The 19,378-nt window shown below is 48.1% G+C and overlaps 1 protein-coding gene across 1 annotated transcript in view; it reads left to right on the top strand.

Annotated features, from left to right (window-relative positions):
- Fam135b (family with sequence similarity 135 member B) overlaps positions 1 to 19,378 on the top strand; it is a 190,191-nt gene that overhangs the window by 134,582 nt on the left and 36,231 nt on the right. The window contains exons 7-8 of the mRNA XM_077105577.1: positions 9,303 to 9,456; positions 11,698 to 11,747. Coding sequence (XP_076961692.1) covers positions 9,303 to 9,456; positions 11,698 to 11,747 — 204 coding nt within the window. The remainder of the gene's footprint in view (positions 1 to 9,302; positions 9,457 to 11,697; positions 11,748 to 19,378) is intronic.

Below are 19,378 nucleotides of genomic sequence, written 5' to 3'. Positions count from 1 at the left end.
CATAGGTATGAAGGGAATTTGTAAGATGGTTATGAATTATTCATCATCAATATGTCAACTTGTGTAATTACTAATTAGCTACAATTTTTAAAGTTATAAGTCGGTCAAAATCTCTTGATGATTATAGGCAGTGACCAATTTATTTTTAAAAAATGTATTAACTCTAGTATATCAATGGAAGGCTTTATCTGGCACTCCTACCGATAATAATCACAATAAGAAGATCGATTTCAAGTTCATTGTCCTTTATGGATAGTAAGAACCATCTGGCTCACTCTTTCTTGCCTTTGGAGGGCAGCTAAGTTCCTGTCCAATTGCAGAAGCAAGTCCTTATTCATAGTGAGTAGAAAATCCTAAACTTGACCTCTTGATCCTAGGTTAAAGCTCTAATTCCAAGTTCACTGAATACTGCTTTTCACCCACAAATGGAAGTTTTTTGTTTTTTTTTTTAAAGAAATGAACCTTGGGAATAAACTGATCAAAACCCATATTTGAATTGCTGTTGAAAACAAACTTTAAAAGGCAGACAGGAAAGGGCAATATTTAGGAATCAGAAATGAAAACCATGAGCAGCACAGATTGAGGTCCGATTCTCAGGCACATAGTTTGTGTTCACCTCTGAGCCACCATAGAACTGAGTCCTCTGGGGGCACTGGTTTAATCAAGTGATTTTCAGGATTTTACTTTCAATCAATGAATTCCTTTCTCAGACAACTTCCTATATAGACCACAGCATCTCAATCTGCCATGGACAGGAAAGCGCTGCTGAAGAGAAACCCACCTACTCTTGCCCTCCTTGATGCTTGTGGCATCCCATGATTTCCCCAAAAGTTGAGTGTATACCACTGGTCTATTTCCACCCTCTACTTAATGTGGACTCTCTCCTGTGTGACCCTCCTTCCCTAGCACCACAAGCCCGTGTGGGGGACACCTTTGCAGCTGTCTTTCTCTATAGAGGATGATGAGCGATGTCAGTGACCTACCTCATCAATCAGAGGAGATGGGACCTGCTTCTAGCTGTAAGGGGCGCTGAGAAACAATGCATTCATGTCCAGAGCTGGGTGCAGCTCAGGTCTTTTATTTGGATAAAAACAAGTTGGACATCATTGGCTGCCTCTTTGGACAAGGGGCACCTGTACATGGAACTCTACCCCCGTACATTGGTGCTGCACAATACAGCCTCTCTTGCAGAAGATCTCCTGTACCCCGCCTACCAGGCTGAGGAAGCTACCTCTCTGTGGAGGACAGGGAGAGCCCAGTGTCTTATCCAGAACTCTCCATTTTCTCAGTACCTGGGTAGAGAGAAGCCAAGTTATTAAGCTGAATTAGAAGTAGAGAATTAAGAATGGGGAACTGGCGTTCTCACCCCACTCCTGCCCTCCCACAACCTCCACTGGCTGTAGCTGTGCTAGGTAGGACCTGTGCGGGGATCCATTCCTCGGGAGCACTAGAAAGCTGAGGGAACCACTCTGCTGCACAGAGACCTCGTGTTTTTAAGGTACTGTTTCAACCAATGGCATGGGAGGAGCTGAGAAGGTGAAGAGCATCCTCGCCCTGACTTCCACCAGGAGCCCAATGTGCCACAGCTGTACATATAGAGAGACACAGGACCAGGCTACTGCTCGATGGCCTGAGGTCTCTGGTGATGGCTGAACCACCCTTTGTAGGATCCCTGGGTAGAGGAGCTATGAGAGGGCAGAGGGAAGGACATATGTTCAGTCCTCTCTTGGTGCCTACAGTGGAGTCCTTGCAGGACCTCACCCAACATAGACATTGAAATCCAGGGATGTCCAAGTTCCTTCTGTAAAGTGAAACAACCCTTGCTTATAATCTGCATGTCACACCTTCCTCTACACTTTAAATCATCTTTAGATTATTTGTAATACCTAATACAATGTAAGTGCTATATGAATAGTGGTTATACTATGTTACTTAGTGAATAAGGACAAGAAAAAAAATCTGTACATGTTCAGCACTGATGAGAATTTTTTAGTATTTTGGACTCGTGGTTAGGGGAACACACAGAAGCAGAACCCACAGGCAGGGCAGGCAGGCTACGCATACAGAGTGGAGCAGATGCCTGGGGCAGGCCATGAGCAGACACAGGGCAGGTGCCTGCCTTCCCCACCTCATGCCCACCATGCAGCCCTGGCCTGGCAATTATTGCCCTCAGCTCTGTGAGATGTCATCAAGGGGATAGAACGTGATTCCAAATCAAATTGTACTATTAGAAAGATCATTTACGATTTTTGTATTTTAAAATGTAACTCCTATTTTTAACTTATAGTTCATCTCATGCCTGGTGAACACAGGCAGAGCCCTGGGACACAGAGTTAGGAATTACTGAACAAGACCTCAGCGGTTTGTGCTTGAAGAGCGGGTACTAAAGGCTGGGAAGGGAAGTGAGTTCCCAGGTCACAGCTAGCTGGCAGCAAGCTGAGGCTAGTTATCACAGGGTTTACTCTCTTGCTCCCTAAAGGAACTGATTTCCTTTCTAATGGGTCCTGACCTGGGTCAGAAATTCAACTCTATCGCTTCCTGGATGTGTGGACACAGGCAACATATTTAAATTGTGTGAAGCTAGTGCAAAGAGGAAGGTCTTCAGACTGAGAGTGTGCAAGCTTCCAGTGCCTTGAGCGGCCTCTTGCCAGGAGACCTGAAAACAAGTATGTACCACTCTGAGGTTCAGTTTCCTACTCCACAATTTGGGTGCAAATAATCAGACTTATTTCATAGGAGCAGCCTGAGAACTAAGCACTTGAACCATGCCTGCCATTCAACAGGGTCAAATCACAAATGCCAATTTTTATTATTTTTATGATCAAGATTATTTTGTTTTCTTATCAGTACAAATGGGATAATAGTTTAAAGACACTGAACCACCAAGAGGAGTAACACAAAGACAAAACATAGTACCAGGCAACAGCAGCCACATAAGGAATGGTAGCTGTAGTAATAGTGCTCTAGATATTGAGGTCTGACAGTGCTTACATTTCTTTTTCAAATAAATATCTAGAATACTAAAAATCAACTCTATTTATGCATTCTCCCATAATTTTAACATAAAATGTATTGATATTTCTTGATAAAAGATATGTCTTGCTTTTGTGGGCAAGGTTGAATTATTTTATGAATTATAGCCATTCATCAGATGCCAAGCAAAACAAAGATTGCATTATATATTCCTTATGAACAAGTGTATAAACATAAGTGTCTACAGCGTGATTGTAGTGGTAATCTTAGAAATCCTAATCCAGATCCCAAATAGTGTGAAAGCCCACATTTCTGAAATGGGAAGAGGCAAGGATAAGGTGGCCTTCAATGTGCATATGTTGGTCCAGTCTGCAGCATTCTAGTTGCAGTGACCTGTAGGACAATGCTATATTTGTCCCTGCACTTTGTCTACCTCTGTGCATTCAGTGACTGCCTATGCACTAGGTGTTCCAGGTTCACAGACAAGCAGCACGCTGCACCTACCCTGCAGGTGTTCAGGCTGCAAGGAGAGAGTCTGGATAGTTGGTCTGATGAGGCATGCATGAGGTGTCACAGAGTAGGGGTGGCTGTACAAGTGCCCAGAGATGACATCTGGTCTGAGTCTCAGTGGTGCACAGGAAGTAATTCCAAAAGACTGACAGAGGGCCTTTGAGGCAGAAGCAGCACAGGAGAAATGCACCTAAAGACCTGGAGAGAAGTGGAGGCAGCATCCAAATGTGGAAACGTGGCTGGAGTTTAGGGTGCAGAGGCCTCAAATGCCACACCCAAGAATCTGGAATTGTCTTGTCAGTGATGAGTGATGGTGTGAACCGGCTTGCATGGACTGAGGCACCAGACCATTGGAGACCAGAACTGTGAGGCCCATGAGAAGGACGTTTTGAATAATTCAAGTAACCAGTGAAGACAACTCACTCTGGGGCAAATAAAGAGAATATCAAATGTGAAATCCAAGACTTGATAGCAGATTCTTGAGGTGACAAAGTCAGGAGCCCAAGAGAACTCCCTGGCTCTAGGGTGTTAGGCAATGGGATCCTAAGTGAAGGCCAGAGGGAAGTGAGATCAGGTCAGGAGGACAAATAATATCCTTTAAGAAGGTTTTGTGGCAAATAGGCAAGCTATTCAATCAGAAGTTTGGAATTTAGAGATCTGGAGACCAGGGCAGGGATTGGATTTAAAGATGAAGTGTTGAGAGGTTCATATATAAAGAAAGAGTCCACATCAAACTTAGCTATGCTCAATTTGTATATACTCTGGTAGAGAAAGAAAAAGAAATAAAAACTAAAGGTTCTTAATTACCACTTAGAACATACTTAACTAAATATCAAACACTTTCCTAAGCACTTAACTCCGTTGTTATCCTGACTTTCCATGTTGAAACTGGTGCTGTAAGGGATTGGCTCGGTCACATGGTGGTTGAAGGGCAGATTCGTCAGCAGGGTACTCACCTATTGGACTCCAGGTTCTGTATTCAAATGGAACCACATCCCTGCAGAGCTCCTTACTGGACATCTGTTGAGTTAAGATGAAGCTACAAGGTTTTTGGTGGGTCACTGTTGATTCTTATGCTGTACCACCCATAGACATGTTGACAGAGGCCATCAATGTGCATATCCGTGATGCACAAACATGCCTTTCTGTTTGCTCCCACTCTCCATTAGAACATTGCATCAGTCAGCATTTTTCCAGAATGGTTTCATTTATTCTTTAACAGCAGCTATGATAGTCCCCTCTTTACAGATGGTGCATCTGCAGGGCAGGGATAGGATGAACTGCCCAAAGCCACGTTGGTAGGAAGAAGCAAAGCAAGAACTCAAACATGAGTGTGAGTCCCAAAACTAAAACAATGTTGGCTGGAGCCAGCACTGCAGACTCGATGCCTTACTCCAATCAGAAAAGTCTTTTCCTATTTACACTTGTCTTAGTTCACCCTCAGGAAGGGAGAGACACTCCCTTGGTGTGCCCCAGTGTGAGCTGGGCCCCAGCAAGAGCCCTCTCCTGTGAGTTCATGTGCAGCCTAATGGTATGTCTGGCCTGCTGGGGTCCTGTTTCATTATTTAGGGTTTTTATCCCAGACTTTGAAAAGTAGGTTGCTAGAGTGTTCTTTCTCTGTGCCAGGGAGATTGTGCAAGGATTTTCAATCCGATTCTAACAGGCGCTCATTGGCTTTTCCACACTGACATGGGCTCTGCAGGCCTGGAGGGATGGCTAATGGGATTTTCTGTGATATATTACTCACTTTCCAAAAGACATGCTGGTGAGTAGTTTATGGAAAATGAAGGTCTCTCTTTTCTTTCTTTCTCCTTTTTCTTTTTTGTCTGATATAACAATCTTTACCCATATATTTTTCAGGTTCTCTCTTTGGATTATCATTTTGACATTTATTACTTCAATAATCATACTGAATCAACTTTATGAAGATTCCCTAAAGTTCTCTTTCTTGAAACATTCATGATATTAGGATTGAGGTCCCCCCTCCTCTCTTTTCTTTTTTCTTTTTTTTGGTATTAGGGATTCAATTTATGGTCTCATACACTCTACATCTAGGCAAGTGCTTTACCACTGAGCTGCACCCTTAGTCCTTTTCATTTTATTTTGAGTCCTTTTATTTTTGCTAAGTTGCTGCAGCTGGTTTCAAACTTGCAGTCCTCCTGCTTCAGCGTCCTGAGTAGCTGGGATCATAGCCACAGGGTCTAGCTTTAAATGTGAAATTTAATAACAGGCTTCATAGCTTCCTTACCTTCGTCACTGGGGTCCGAAGCACTTTAAAAACAAGGTCATGGTGATAAGAAAATGGAGTTATGAGCAGAAGGGAGGACAGAAAACAGGATTCCCAGGGCTCCTTGAAGCTGACTAACTGGGGATGCGTGACTGCGGGTGTGGTGCCTTCATAAGGCCCTTTCTACAGTCCCGTCTGCTTAGTCACAGCTAATGGAGACACGGCAGGACTTAAATTAATGCCTCTGTCAAAGCAAGCAGACCTTTGTGGAGCATCTGTTCTCTGCCAGGCACGGTTTTCAGAGGCGTGTGCTGCATGCTGAGGGAGGATTGCCCGGCTTTGGCACCTGAGCTTCCAGGATCATTTCTGCAGCTGCCAAGAAGAGGAACCAGCGCTAACCATTCAGCTCTCTGAGCCAGTCTTTCCATCCAGAAAGTGGAAACAAGCGTTCCAAATGCTTTACTGTTCCATAGGATCAGAGGGAACCTGAGACCTGTTAAGAGATTTTTTTTAAAAAAGGACTGAGAAATGACAGGAGCATTCCCTAACTCATGTGTATGTCTGTGCGAGAATTTGGAATATGCATATACATTGTGAGAACACACATGCAAAAGCAGAGGTACACACGGGTATGGAAGAGTTCTAGAAGATCCACAAGAAATCATTGCACTTTACTTTGTGTGGTGTTTTCTTTGGTGACACTGAGTTTTTCTATTTAAACAGCTACATTCTATTTTGAAAAGCAACATTAGAGCTGGTTGAAGCAGTGACGATGCTTGTTGCAGGTTGGTGATGGAACTGTCCACAAGGTCTATGAACAGTGGCTTCCTTTTTGCTCTGCAGGCCTGGGGACTCTCATGAGCTCCCTCTCTGTGCAAGCTCTGCTGGTCTTTCCACAGCTGCACTGGCTTCTCTGTATTTTGATTTTAGCCCAATAGGAAAGAAGGGAAATGGCAGTGTGTGCATTAGCCTGAGTTCTGGGGGACCCAGACATTCCAGGGGCTGAATTTTCTGGTTGTGAAATGAGCAAGTCCTTTGACTGCAAACCTTGTTGAATGTCTCTCTTAAATTCAAATCAAAAGGGACCTGGAATCTTTATAATTCAAAGCTAGGATTCAGAACTGAGGAAAGTGAGGCCCTGCAGAGAAGAGGTGGCACAGAGGGTGTCTCCAGCAGACATGGGTGGGTCTGCCATCCAGAACCTTCCCTGGGCTGCAGGCGCCCTTCCGTACACTGCCAGGAAGCTGGGGGCCAAGAGCAATCAGCTGAGTGTGTGGATTGCCCGTCTAGAGACAGCTGCTCACATCCGCCCTGGGTCGCCCTCACCCAGTGCTGGTCAATGGCTGGGTCCCAAGACACGGTCCGTGCTGTGAGGCCAGGCCTCTCTGCAAGTCCAGAGCCCAAGCGAACAGTGAGGCCTCTGTGAGGCCTCCAAGAGAGTGGAGTGCCATGCTCCACCTCTGCATCTCCCTCCCTCACATTTAGTGCCCCTGAAAGCACACCCAGTGACCTCTCTGTCTTAGAGAGCTGGTTAAAGGCATCTTAGAACCAGGTGATGACATTCCTGAGATTTTTATCTGGTCTGATGCATGCTGCCTTGCAGCCCGTGTTACCCAGTCATCAAGACAAGTGGGGACAAAGGGTGTAATCAGTCCCATCATCGCCTGCTCACAACTGGGAGCACAGATGAAGTGTGGATGGCCATTGGCCTCATCAGACCTGTTCTGCCCCCACTGGACCAGTTATGCCCTTTCAGGTGGCAGCAAGGGAAAAGGAGAAAACCTGGAGCCCGAGGCTACCATAGTCACCCACCATGTAGACCAAGGCTCAGAGCCAGGAGAGTAGACCGACCAATTGCCTGGCTGTTCAACAGGACACAGAGACGTTGATTCCCCCCACCCTGGCCATGTGGGCAATAGAGGGACACAGGTCCTCACTCCACCATCTTCCAGCCCTCTGCCCAGCGGCTTCCCTTCTCCCCGTCTGAGCACTTCCCTGTGGGACTCCTTTCTCTGCTCTCAGAACACATCTCTCCAACATTGACCTCAGGATGTCCTTGTCTCTTGGGTTGACAAGAAAGTCAAAGTTGTCCCAGAGGCTCAGGAGACTGAGGCAGGAAGATCATGAGTTCAAAGCCAGCCTCCGCAAAAGCAAGATGCTAAGCAACTCAGTGAGACCCTGTCTCTAAATAAAATTTTAAAAAAGGAGGGTGCTGGGGATGTGGTCAGTGGTCAAGTGCCCCTGAGTTCAATCCCTTGTACCAAAGGAAAAAAAAAAGAGTCAAAATTGTCCCATTTCTTCCTTTTTGTCACGTCTGGGTCTCCAAGTTCTTTGTGGATGTAAGCATCGTTTTCTCATTTGACAAAACACTTTGTAATTCTACCAGTGTGATCTGTTCCATGTCCACCAACTAAATATGTAACACAGAGCACTCTGACACGTGTGCCCACATCCAGAGCTCTCCAGGGGCGTGTTCCACACAGCTTAGGCAACTCCTCAGCACCTCACTCTTCTTACAAGACATTTTCCCTCCTTTTAAGCAATAGCTGCTACTCCTCTGACTGCCACGAGGGTCTTTCAAATTCTTTTTATCACTCTGTGCCAATAGGCCTGCCTACCTTTGTCCCTGCCTCTTCTTAGCGTGGACCCTGGCACAGTCAGGGGAAGGGGACCTTAAGTGGGCTCCACTCAGTTTCACAAACCTGCCTTGTCAGGGCACCTTTGCCATCACCATCATCATCAACATTGTTACTAGTCACCTTTTTCATTAATCATCACCATAATCAACACAATGTCACCATTACCACCACCATTGCCAGCATCATTCACCATCATCACCACCATCATCACAATTATCAACACCACCACCATCATCTCCATCACAATTATTATCACCACCTTCAGGAATCACCACCATCAGCATCAACACATATCAACATCAACACCTCCACTATCATCACCATCAACACCATCAACATCATTATCACCATCACCATTAGCATCACCATTCTTACCATCTTCAGCATTCACCACCATCATCGTCAACACCATGTCACCATCACCATTATCATCACCATCATCATCATCTTCAGCAATCACCACCATCATCAACACCATATCACCATCAATGCCTCCACCATCATCTGCATCACTATTATCATCACCATCTTCAACAATCACCACTATATAATCATCAATACCACCACCATCATCACCATCAACACCATGATTACCATCACCATTATTATCACCATCATTATTATTATCACCATCTTTAGCAATCACCATCATCATCAATACCGTATCACCATCATGACCACCATTATCACCATCATCACCACCACCACCACAATCATCATCATCATCATCATCATTATTATATTATTATTATCATTTTAATTTGAACATGGCAAAACAGGAGTATTTTGGATTTCGTTATTTTTCCCACATAGAGGGACAAAGAAAACATGGGAACTCAGGTCTCTCTCTTCTACACAGTCCTTGATGGTTGACACAGCAGGTGGAGGGAAGGATCCCTGTGCTACTAGCCCAGGCATGACATTCCTCAGCTTTGTTTCTGTTCCACCCACAGGGAAGCTTCTATGTCCCCTCAGAGAACTGCATGCAGCATGCCCACAAGTGGCACCGCGACCTGTGTCTCCTGCTCCTACAAGCCTACCGGGGCCTCCGCCTCTACTTCCTACTCATCATGAGGGACATCCCAGAGCTGCCACACATGGAGCTGGGTAAGGGGCCAAGGGCAGGGAAAAGACCAGAAGCTAATGTTGCCCCTTGGTCACTGGGCTTGAGAGAGGGTATCATGCTTTGCTAAGTCATGGTAACATCTATTGTTCAGGGAGGGTTAGTGTGCCCTACCTCATTCTAGAAGGAGGCAGTATTCAAAGGGCAATGTGTAAGTCTAGATATTAGTGTCTAAGAGTATACTCATCCACTCATTCACTTATCCACCAAAACAGAACATGTAGTGCATACCTGCCTAGTACATAATGTTATGCTGCCTTCTAGGGGAGAGTGTGGGTTTAGAGTCTTTCCTTAACTATGCAGTAATACAGAATTGCAGCTTCCGAGTGGAAAACAATCCTAATAAAGAGCTACATGTTCATAGTAAAGAATGAAATGCAAGCCGCATACACCCATTCATATATGTTTGTATATGTAAATATTAAATACTTATAATTAATCTGGATGATTACAGAAACCTACTAATATCCATCAGATTTAGCTGTCTTGAGACAAATAGATTCTTGCACATGGATTTTCTGACGGTTAGACATCATAGAGATTATTAAGCCTAAATCCCTCTTGATTGACAGATGATGGCACAGAGAGGTAGAAGGGACAGGGTCGCACAGCCCTGTGTGTGACAGAACCATGGCAAGGCTCGGAGTCCCTGTACTGACCCCTGGAAGGTCTTATGTCATCCTGAGTTACAGAGGGCTTGCGTCGCAGTTCTGCTCATAGATCTCTAGAGCAGCGTCTGAGTCCTTAACCTGAAATTCAGGGTTAACACCTGTTCTAGTGTCAGAGGCCTTAACTTCCCCATCTACACCCCTGGAAATCAACTGCTACAAAAACCAAGGCAGAGGTAGTGTCCACGTCTTACCCAGTGTCCATCATGGCAGTGGACACATGGTGTAGTGATGTATTTGCATGTTTCCATTCCCCAGCAGTCTTGAGATCTTTGAGAGCAGTCGCTCCTCCGATCCCTTATCCACTCCCCCGACACTGGGCCTGAAGGAGAAGGTATGGAGTTGGGGTATCAGGATGGAATGCCAAAGCCTCTGGCCATCCATCACTATCAGCTCTGACACCCCAGTCAAATCCTGTGCTCAAGCACTACTCTTTGAATCAGGCAATCCTCAAAATGTTTTTCAGGTGTCAATCTTATGCATGCTATAAAGACATGCAGAGAATCGGTGCAATTCACATCACTCAGAGAGAAAATGGATATTCTTCAGCTGCATTTGGCTTTCTGATGTAGCATTTTTTTTAACCCAAAGGAACCAAGTTTGTTTATACCAACTCAGCATATTTGTTTTGACACATAGCACCTACTGTGTGCAGGAGTTGGGCTAGACATTGGGGATGCAGACAAAACCAATATGACAAAGCTCTGTTTGCCTTGGGCTGGGGACCTTGGAGACCTGAGGTCAGCAGTCAGGTGGAGAGGTTTGTGCTACTTGTGTTGCAGGAAGGATCCCAGGTGCTAAGGGATGGCTCACACTCACCTGGGAAACAGTGCATTGCAGGGACCATGTTGGCATGGAAAGTCAGGTTCTTTAGTGTCCTAGTCCCTGGAACCCGCAGAGGACTCAGATCTGCCACCCCACTTCTCTAGGCTTCTGATCTTTCATGGGTGAGATGGAGATACAAATCCATGCTCTTTATGTCTTGGAAAGATATATCTGTGTTGTGTGTATCCATGGGCCTCAAAAAGTGGAAATAAAAATGGAATCACTCTGAGTGCAGTGGCACATGCCAGCAATCCCAGCAGCTCTGGAGGCTAAGGCAGGAGCATCTTGAGTTCCATGTCAGCCTCAGGGACTTAGTGAGTCCCTAAGCAACTTGGCAACCCTCTGTCTCTAATAAAATACAAAAAAGGGATGGGTTTGTGGCTCAGTGGTTAAGTGCCCCTGGGTTCAATCCCCAGTACCTAAAGAAAAAAAATCACTTTGACCCCAAAAAAGCTCTATACAGTTTAGGAGGATCTACTTTTATATAAATGCATTGATGAGAGGACTTTGGTCTTTACCTAGGGCTTAGCCCTTGGTTCCAAATCAGGTTTATTCTGTCTGTAAGCACGGTGCCCCCAGCTGGTTAGGAATGCATGGAGAGGAGCCTTCATCAATCGTGTTTGTTCCTGTGACTTTAATGAGAACTTGAAACTTGTTCTTCTTATAATTGGCAGCATCTTCATTTCCGGGCATGTTCGTTTAACTGTATGGTATTTACTTCTTTCTTCCTAGAGGCCCTTGCTGTTGAAGAAACGCTCTCCCAGCTATGCTCAGAGCTCCAGGTAACTAGAGGGCTGACCCTGTGGGTCTGATGGAACGAAGTCATGCCCACAGGGCATTAAGCCTGTCACGGAAGCTACCAGGTTTACAAAAGAGAAAGTTAGCTCACAGGTGCCAATGCCATGGAGATGGAGGAGGAGCCTCAAATCTGCCTCCCTAAGAATGGGGTTCAGGTATCTTTATGGGGCAAAGAAGCGGGGTGGTCTGAGGTGTGGGAACGGTGACTGGAGGTCAGCAAAAGTGAAGTAGCAGGAGGTGGTCATTGTCTTCACAGGAAGCATGTCCAGAAACCAGCAGCCTCTGCATGATGTGTGAGTGGAATTGAGACCCCTGCCATTAAAAGGATGCCCATGAGACACTTGTGCAGGCCTAGTGAAGGGGTCAGCTACTTCAGCCCATTTGAGCTAGATTAGGTTACCCCAAATTCCTGAAAGATCCCCTCCAGCCATCCCTGCTCGGGCTGTGAGCTGTGGGCAGTCAGCCAGTCCACTCCTTCCCTGCTCAGCTGGGCGACTTCTGAAGCAAGGAGCTGGAAGGCAGTCAGTGCGCCTGGCAGGCCACCGCAGAATCCCCGCCCCCCTACAGAAGGTGTTCTCCCTCTGGCTTCAGGGAAAGAGAATGGCTCACATCACTTACAAGAGGAAACAAAAATTAGATATGAATTTTGTCCTGGGGACTCTGTTGTGGTTTTGTGAGGCTGTGTGCATTAAGAGCATGTCTTTAACAAACCTGGCGATGCACACGACTGTGTGGTACAGTCTCTGGGACACTTCCACCTCCCGGGGATTGCACGGCCCCCTGAGTGAGATCCCAGGTTGAGGCTGGAAGGAAGCCCATGAGTCAGGGCGAGGGGAAGGCCAACCAGTACTTTCGTGGTGCTTGGTTTTCCCATCTGTAGAGTGGAGCCAGAAGTCATCAGGATTTTACTGATGACATCTTTTTGTCTTAACCAATTAGTGTAGTGCACACTTGCAAGTTACCAGGTCTGTATTTTATGTGTCTTGTGTGCTTTGTTCATTTATTTAATTGAATAGTTCTATAAAATAAGCAATCCTGTTATATTCAGTGGATGGGTTCTCAGTGGCGACCCATTCCCTCCTGGAGCAGACAGCTTAGGAAAGTGGCTCGTATACTCTTGGGCCACCATTGCTCGCTGCTGGGAGGACTCCTGGCACCTGGTAAGCTCCTGATAAATGCTGGAGTGAGCTGGTAAACAAAGGCACTGAGGGCTGGTCAGGCTTCTGAAGGTGAGGAAGAGGCTGATCCTGGAGTGGTTAATGCTGCTTCCTGAGACCCTTGGCTCCTCTGCAAAAGGAGCCAGGACTTGGCACCTTTGCCTATCAGTCTGCAGACCCATCTGTCCTGGGTCATGTACCTCGTGTGTGTAAAGGGCAGAGGCCCTCTGTCCTAATAACAGGGTGTGGTCCTCCACCTCTGAACAAGCACTGGGCAGGTCTTTTCCCCCCTTGGTGGCTGTTTTCCTGTGTGTGATGCCCTTGTTCTATGGGGATGAAATGAGGTCACCTGGCTGCAGTGTGGAGGACACAGCCTGGCATACAACACTGCCCTAAGCCATTACTTCCGTCCTTGTCATCTTGCCTACTATGCATGAGACTGGCAAGGGATGAGGACACAGGCATTCTACCTGGTTGTGGGACCTCAGGTGGATGGTGTCACTAAGTTTACTCAGGATGATAGGTAGGCCCTAGTGGACCCCAGAGAGGAAGCTGTTTTGGATCCTGGCTTTGAGCCTTGTGGTTTTGCAGGAGTGCAGCCCATGGACCCCAGAGGTAGGAGGGCCTGGCGCAAGGCTGTGCTGCTAGAACAGTCAGAAGGGCCTGGGAAGGGGCCACGTGCGATGACTGAGGCTTTGGAGAGGGAGCCCAGGCAAGTGACCAAGAGGCCTGGGTGCCCCCTGCACCAGGGTGCCTGGACAAATCTCCAGATCACAGGGAGCCAGGAAGGAGGATTCACGTCCTTAGGGGGCTATGTAGGCAAAGGGACACTTAAGAGTTGTCTCCGGCACGAAACACTTTGCCATCAGGTGGTACCTCATGCACACTGTCCTTTCTCTGACCCTAGCCAGATGTGGGCTGTCCACTTTGTTATAAAGCATGTCAGAAAGGATGCAGACAAACTGCCAGGTGAATACATACGACATAGGGCAAGACCTGCAAGGGCGTCCCAAGGGTGGCACTTCAGTTGGGTATAATCACCAACCTAGAAGCTATCAGGCCCCATCATTTAAGGTTTCTACGGGCGCTCCTGTGCATGGCCTCATGGCCAAGGTGACCACTGGCCCTCCACAAGATCCCCAGCTCCTCTCCCTTCCCCAGAGGCCTGGAGAGAAAATTCCAACCTCCTGACTTCCTTGGCCTCTCAGACAGCCAGCCTCTCCCCTGAGGCTGTCTAGGGGTCTGTCTAGGGTCTCTACATTAGCATAAACTCAATCTTGGGGAAGGGAAGGTAGAATAAGAAAAGATGTATCTAAACTCCTGAAATTCCGAGGGCTTTAGAAACTGGGTGCCAGAAAGGAGACTAAGCTGCATCTCACAGAATCACAAACAGAGAGCAGCTGGGGCAGGAAAGGGTGTTTGGGTGGTGAAGTTAAAACAAAGGAATAGCAAAGGCCCTGCCCAGAGGGAGGCTGGCTCCCTGCCCACGGGTCTCTGCGCACTGTGCCCGAAGCAGCCCTGGGCTCTCGGGGGAGTGCTCACAGGTCCACGTTTATTTCATGGTAAGTGGACACAGAGGAGTGGGTCTTCCTTAAGGTGGTGAGTCAGAGGGGTGAGCCCCCCAAGGGTCTGAGCCCGGCCCCGCCTCCTGCTGAAGTTCCTCCACATCTGCTGCCTGCTCTGGTTCAGGTGAGAGGTTTGGACAGAGCCTGCCAAAGCATTTATCAAGCGTATTTCACAAAAGGCCGACTGCTGCCTCCTCCTTTCTGCAGTGTCCCATACTGCAGGGATGCTGCCTCTTGCGTTCCAGGAACCTATGGTCCTGTTACCACAGACTATTTTATAACCAAATTTTGTTGAAAATTTTTATTACGCAACTGCTGTAGGGAGTGGCTTGGTGACAAAGGTGGAAAGGGTGATGTGTTGGCCATCAGTCTGCTCCTTGGTTTGCTGAAGGGCTGGCCTGTGGTTGGAGTAGAAGCAGCACCCCACTTCCCCAGAAGCCCCCCATATTAAGCTCACAGCCTGCCGAGCTGTTTAGAGAGAGAACATCGCCACCTTGTGGCCAATGACAAACAGCAGTGAAGGTTTCCATCTGGATGGCCTGCCACTGGTGGAGAAGGTTGGAGGCTTCCCGTGACGCCAGAGGATTGGAAAGCTAGGTCTCTGCAGCAGTGGAGTTTGGGTGCCTCTGTGCTTCAGCAAATCATGAAGTTTTACTAAGCCTCTGCTGAGCACCAGCTACTTGGATATCTGTTAGGAATAAGTAGAAAAGGCCATTGGGAATTGCAGCCTAGTGAAAAACAGATTTGTTTCCACAGACAGCAGAATCTTCTGAGGCGGCCACACTAGAACCACAGTGAGGCAGGGTGGTGGGCCAGGAGGAGGGGAGGGCCTGGTTCTCTCTGGGGAGGTGGGGATGCTCCATAGGGGCTGTTGCCAGGAATCAGGAGGGAGTGTATCAGGGAGGGAGGGAGGGCATTCCAACAGAGGAACAGCCCCGTGAGGCCCAGGGCACCAGGACTGGAGCACCATGGGAGAGGGGCCAGCATGGCGGCAGCGCTGTGTTCCTGAAGTCCTGCTGTAGAGCCGAGCTGGAAAGATGGGCTGGAGCAGGCCATGAGGCTCCTTGCTGAGCGCTGGTCAGGAAGGAGATGTGCTCTCTGCAGAGGGATGGTTCTGTCCACACTCAGCCATGTGCTTTGGACAGAAAACATTCGGAAACTTACAGGGAAGCTACTGAGAAGTGACACTTTTTGTTTGGTTGGTTGTTCTTTAATACACCAACAGGATTTTCTGAATACAAAAAAATTGTTCCCTTATTGACCCCCATAATTTATGGGAGATGCTGAAGTGCCTAATAGTCTTTCCCAGAGCTGCACCTCCTAGTGGGACCTGGGAAAGAAGCTCAGCTGATAACTGTGAACCGCCGTTGGTGGCTGCTTGGGGCAGTCCCTCTGCATGGTTTGGGGGGGTTTTGTTATTGTTTATTTTGTGTGCTTCGTTGTTTTGACTAGTCCACCTGCCAGAGGGTTTTGAAATAACCTGTTTCATTTAAGCCTGGAAATATCCTCCAGGAGTTCAACAATGCTCAGTTTCTCAAGACCCTGCTATGGAGGAGCTAACCTCAAACTCAAGGGGGCACAGTGGTGTACCACAGGGCCCCAGACCACATTCCATTTACTTTCCAATAACAAACCAAAGAATGTGATTGGTACAAACTGAGCACCTGCTGTGTGCTCTCCTCCTACTTCCTGTGCTAATTCTGAAAGGTGATTCAGCTTGGATGGCTTAGAGCTTGCTTGGGGTAGTCAGGGGCACAGAGCTCAGCCAGAGGCAACTGGTTTGAGTAACAGCATCCATTTCTCCCTCTATTCTAGAATGTTCAAACTTTAATGTGCTTATGATTTACCTGGGGGTCTAGTAAAATGTAGATTCTAATTCATCTGGCCTGGGGTGGAGCAGGAGGTTCTTTAACAAGTTCCCTCAAGAAAAGGTTCTCAACTTTAAAAGGCTATGGGGGTGGGAGAGTTGGGGGCTGCCCTGTGTGGAGAGCACTAGGCCTTAGCTGTCTGCTCCTTCCCTCTGCCGCTCCACTAGGCCAAGCACAGGCTCTGATCTTCTCAGTCTGGCTCCTCACCACAGCATGTTGTCCCGCTCTGCAGCCCTGGGCTGCACTCCAGAGCATCTCTGCCGGGCCAGCAATGCCCAGCTTGACTTCTTAGGTCCCTTCCCCTAGAATGCAGAGTCACAGACCTCACCACATTGAAAGATAGCTGTTTCCAAGGCCTCTTGGTGACCAAGAGCCCCTGTGTGGTGGGGACCTCATGGGACTCAGCCCTTGCTCCACACAGCATTCCCATGCAGAAATCACAGAGGGTCAGGCTGTGTGCATGGACACCTGCCCAGCCCCAGATCTCACTATGCTGACTGAAAGCCCTAGTGGTTGCTGGTCACCCACAACATGAGGATCTGACTGCTTAGCATGGAAGTCAATGCCAGGGCACGTGATGCCCCCTCACCTGTTCCTAAGCCCTGAGCTCCTCCAGGGCTGAGAAACTGGGCTCTGCAACCCAGCGCCACTATGTGCTCTCACCTCTGCTTGGGCTGTCCCATGTCACCCTGTTTTATTCCTGACACAATCCCCATCTGCAAGATCTAAGCCAGCTGCTCACTTTTCTGGGAACCATCTGAGATCCTGGGATCCAAGAGTCCCCCATGGGCTAGTGTCTCTTGGCACTGTGCTCTATTCCAACTACTTCTTGGTATCATGATATGTGTTACTTTTCTCCCCTCCACCAAGCTGTGGAGGCCCTGAGTCCTTTCATACCAAAATATACGAGGCACTTACGAATTTCCAGTTAGAAAGACGATAGCCCCCAAATTCATTGCCATCCTGATCTTACGTCAATCCCTCAGACTGATGGGATGAAAGTCTCCCTAAGAGAAGAGCTTTCTCCCTCACGTCCCCCTGGTCTTGGGGTGGGAGGGTTTGTAAAACCACTGCTGCATATTGCTGCAGAAAGAGGAGTCAGCTTCTGAGGAGGAGGGAAAGGCCAAGACAGTGGGTATTCAGAGAGTTCCCGGCTCCACACTTCTGGGTATCCAGGAGCTTCCAGAGTCTGACAGGACAGGTTGCAGGAGGGCCTCCTGACTTCTGTAGATACACACTGAAGTGCCGTGTCAGTGGAGGGTTGAGTAGGCACAGGAGCATGCTGACATCCTGTGGGCAGAAGGAGGGAGTGACCAGGGGATCTGCCTGGGACATGGAGGGATGTATGGGGAACCGTATGACATGGTGAGCAGCAGATCCGGGAGCTGGACCACACGGGCCACACATGTACCAGCTTAGGCAGATTACTACACATGCTGGTGTCCTCTACCCCAAGCATAAAGGGTTGATGGTGATCAGGACCAACTCTTGGGATTCCACCCCTACAAAGTGCTTACCCACAGTGCCCAGCAACTCTGGGTTGGCATTGCTGCTGCTGCTGGGGGTCCACCTTTCCTGTATTTGGGAAGGATTCCTGATTGCATGGCATTAAACCAAGGTCTGAACCCTGAGTGGACATTGCAGGCAGTGTGAGCATGTGGCTGTGTATACGTGCACAGGTGCATGTGCATGTGCAGCATGGGAGGGATTTTGTCAAGGATGAGAACACATACGACAACAGGGGTTCTGTTCAAGCAGAAATTTGCAGTGCTGGATGCACATTGGGGTCATCGAGGCTGCTAAGCTCACACTTTAAAAATTCTCTTGCCTGGTGGCACCCCAGAGATTGAGAGGGCTGTAGCTGTGAGGACTCAGGGAGTCTGACCTGCAGCCGGGATGTTGTCAGAGAGCTCAGCTGTTCAGGGAACGTGAGGCAGGCCGCTCTGATGCCTGCCTAACCTGAAGATGCAGTGGGGCCCCACCTCCTCTGCGCAGCCTGCCACGGCCCGCCACAGCTCTCGGTGTCCATCTCTTTCATAGTCCTTTGTCCATATATCATAACTACCTAAGGATGTCACAATGATGAAACCAAATGCCTCTTTTGGGACCGTGTGTATTTGCATTTGGGTCCTTGAACACCTGAACACACAGATCACTCAATAAGCAGAACCAGGGAACAGGGGAGTAGAGAGAAGCTCATGGGCAGAGCCCAGATGAGGAGGGTGAGAGGCTGAGCCTCTTCTCAGGGAGCTTCACCCATGCAGACGGGGCTGGGATCGCTTGCACAGGCCCAGGTGTCTGTGAGCTTGGGAAAGTCCTTCTGTGGCTTAATTTGAAGCTTTATAAACCTTACCTTAAACCCTTTCTATAACCAACTAGGGGAAAAATGATTCTCCCAAAGGTACAATTCATTAATAGCTTATCCTTTTTTTCCATTTTTCATTGTGTTGGCTGAGCTCAGAGTTCATGCTGTGTTTGCCCATACCATGGTGGTACAGGGGCACTGTCATGGGTGGGTGACAGAAGAAGCAGCCCAGGAAGGCAGGTCTGTATGACTGAGGCACAGGGCACCTCCCACCCATGCCAGGTCACCTACACAGTCAATCCAGGCTGCTAAGTTCACACCATCATCAGCCAGTGTGCTGGGCACTAGAAACACTGAGGGCCAGAGCTCAGAATGCAGGCCAGAGGGCATGTTGGAGGTAAAACAGGCCACATGTGGCTGGAGGTGGCATGGGAGATGGGTGGGTCCTTTATGGAGCCAGTGGTCAGTCTTACACTTGGAGCCCAATAGAGTTTCAAAGGAGCAAGCAGAAATGAGGGGACACAGAACTGTCTCTGTCAAGGTTCCCTGGAGAGAATAGACAAGGCCAAGGTGGAGAGGAGAAGAAGAGAAATGGAAGGGGAGAGGGGAGGCACTCCAGATAGAGGGTGCAGCTTGAACCTGGTGCTGGTGGGCAGGCCCAGTGGCTGGAGCAATGGGCATGCTCAGGCCAGGAGGGGAGGGGTCCATGGTACGGTAGGG

Source organism: Callospermophilus lateralis, chromosome 16 (assembly GCF_048772815.1).
Source record: "Callospermophilus lateralis isolate mCalLat2 chromosome 16, mCalLat2.hap1, whole genome shotgun sequence".
In the NCBI taxonomy this organism is placed as follows: Eukaryota; Metazoa; Chordata; class Mammalia; order Rodentia; family Sciuridae; genus Callospermophilus; species Callospermophilus lateralis.
This window is presented reverse-complemented; position numbering and strand designations above follow the sequence as displayed.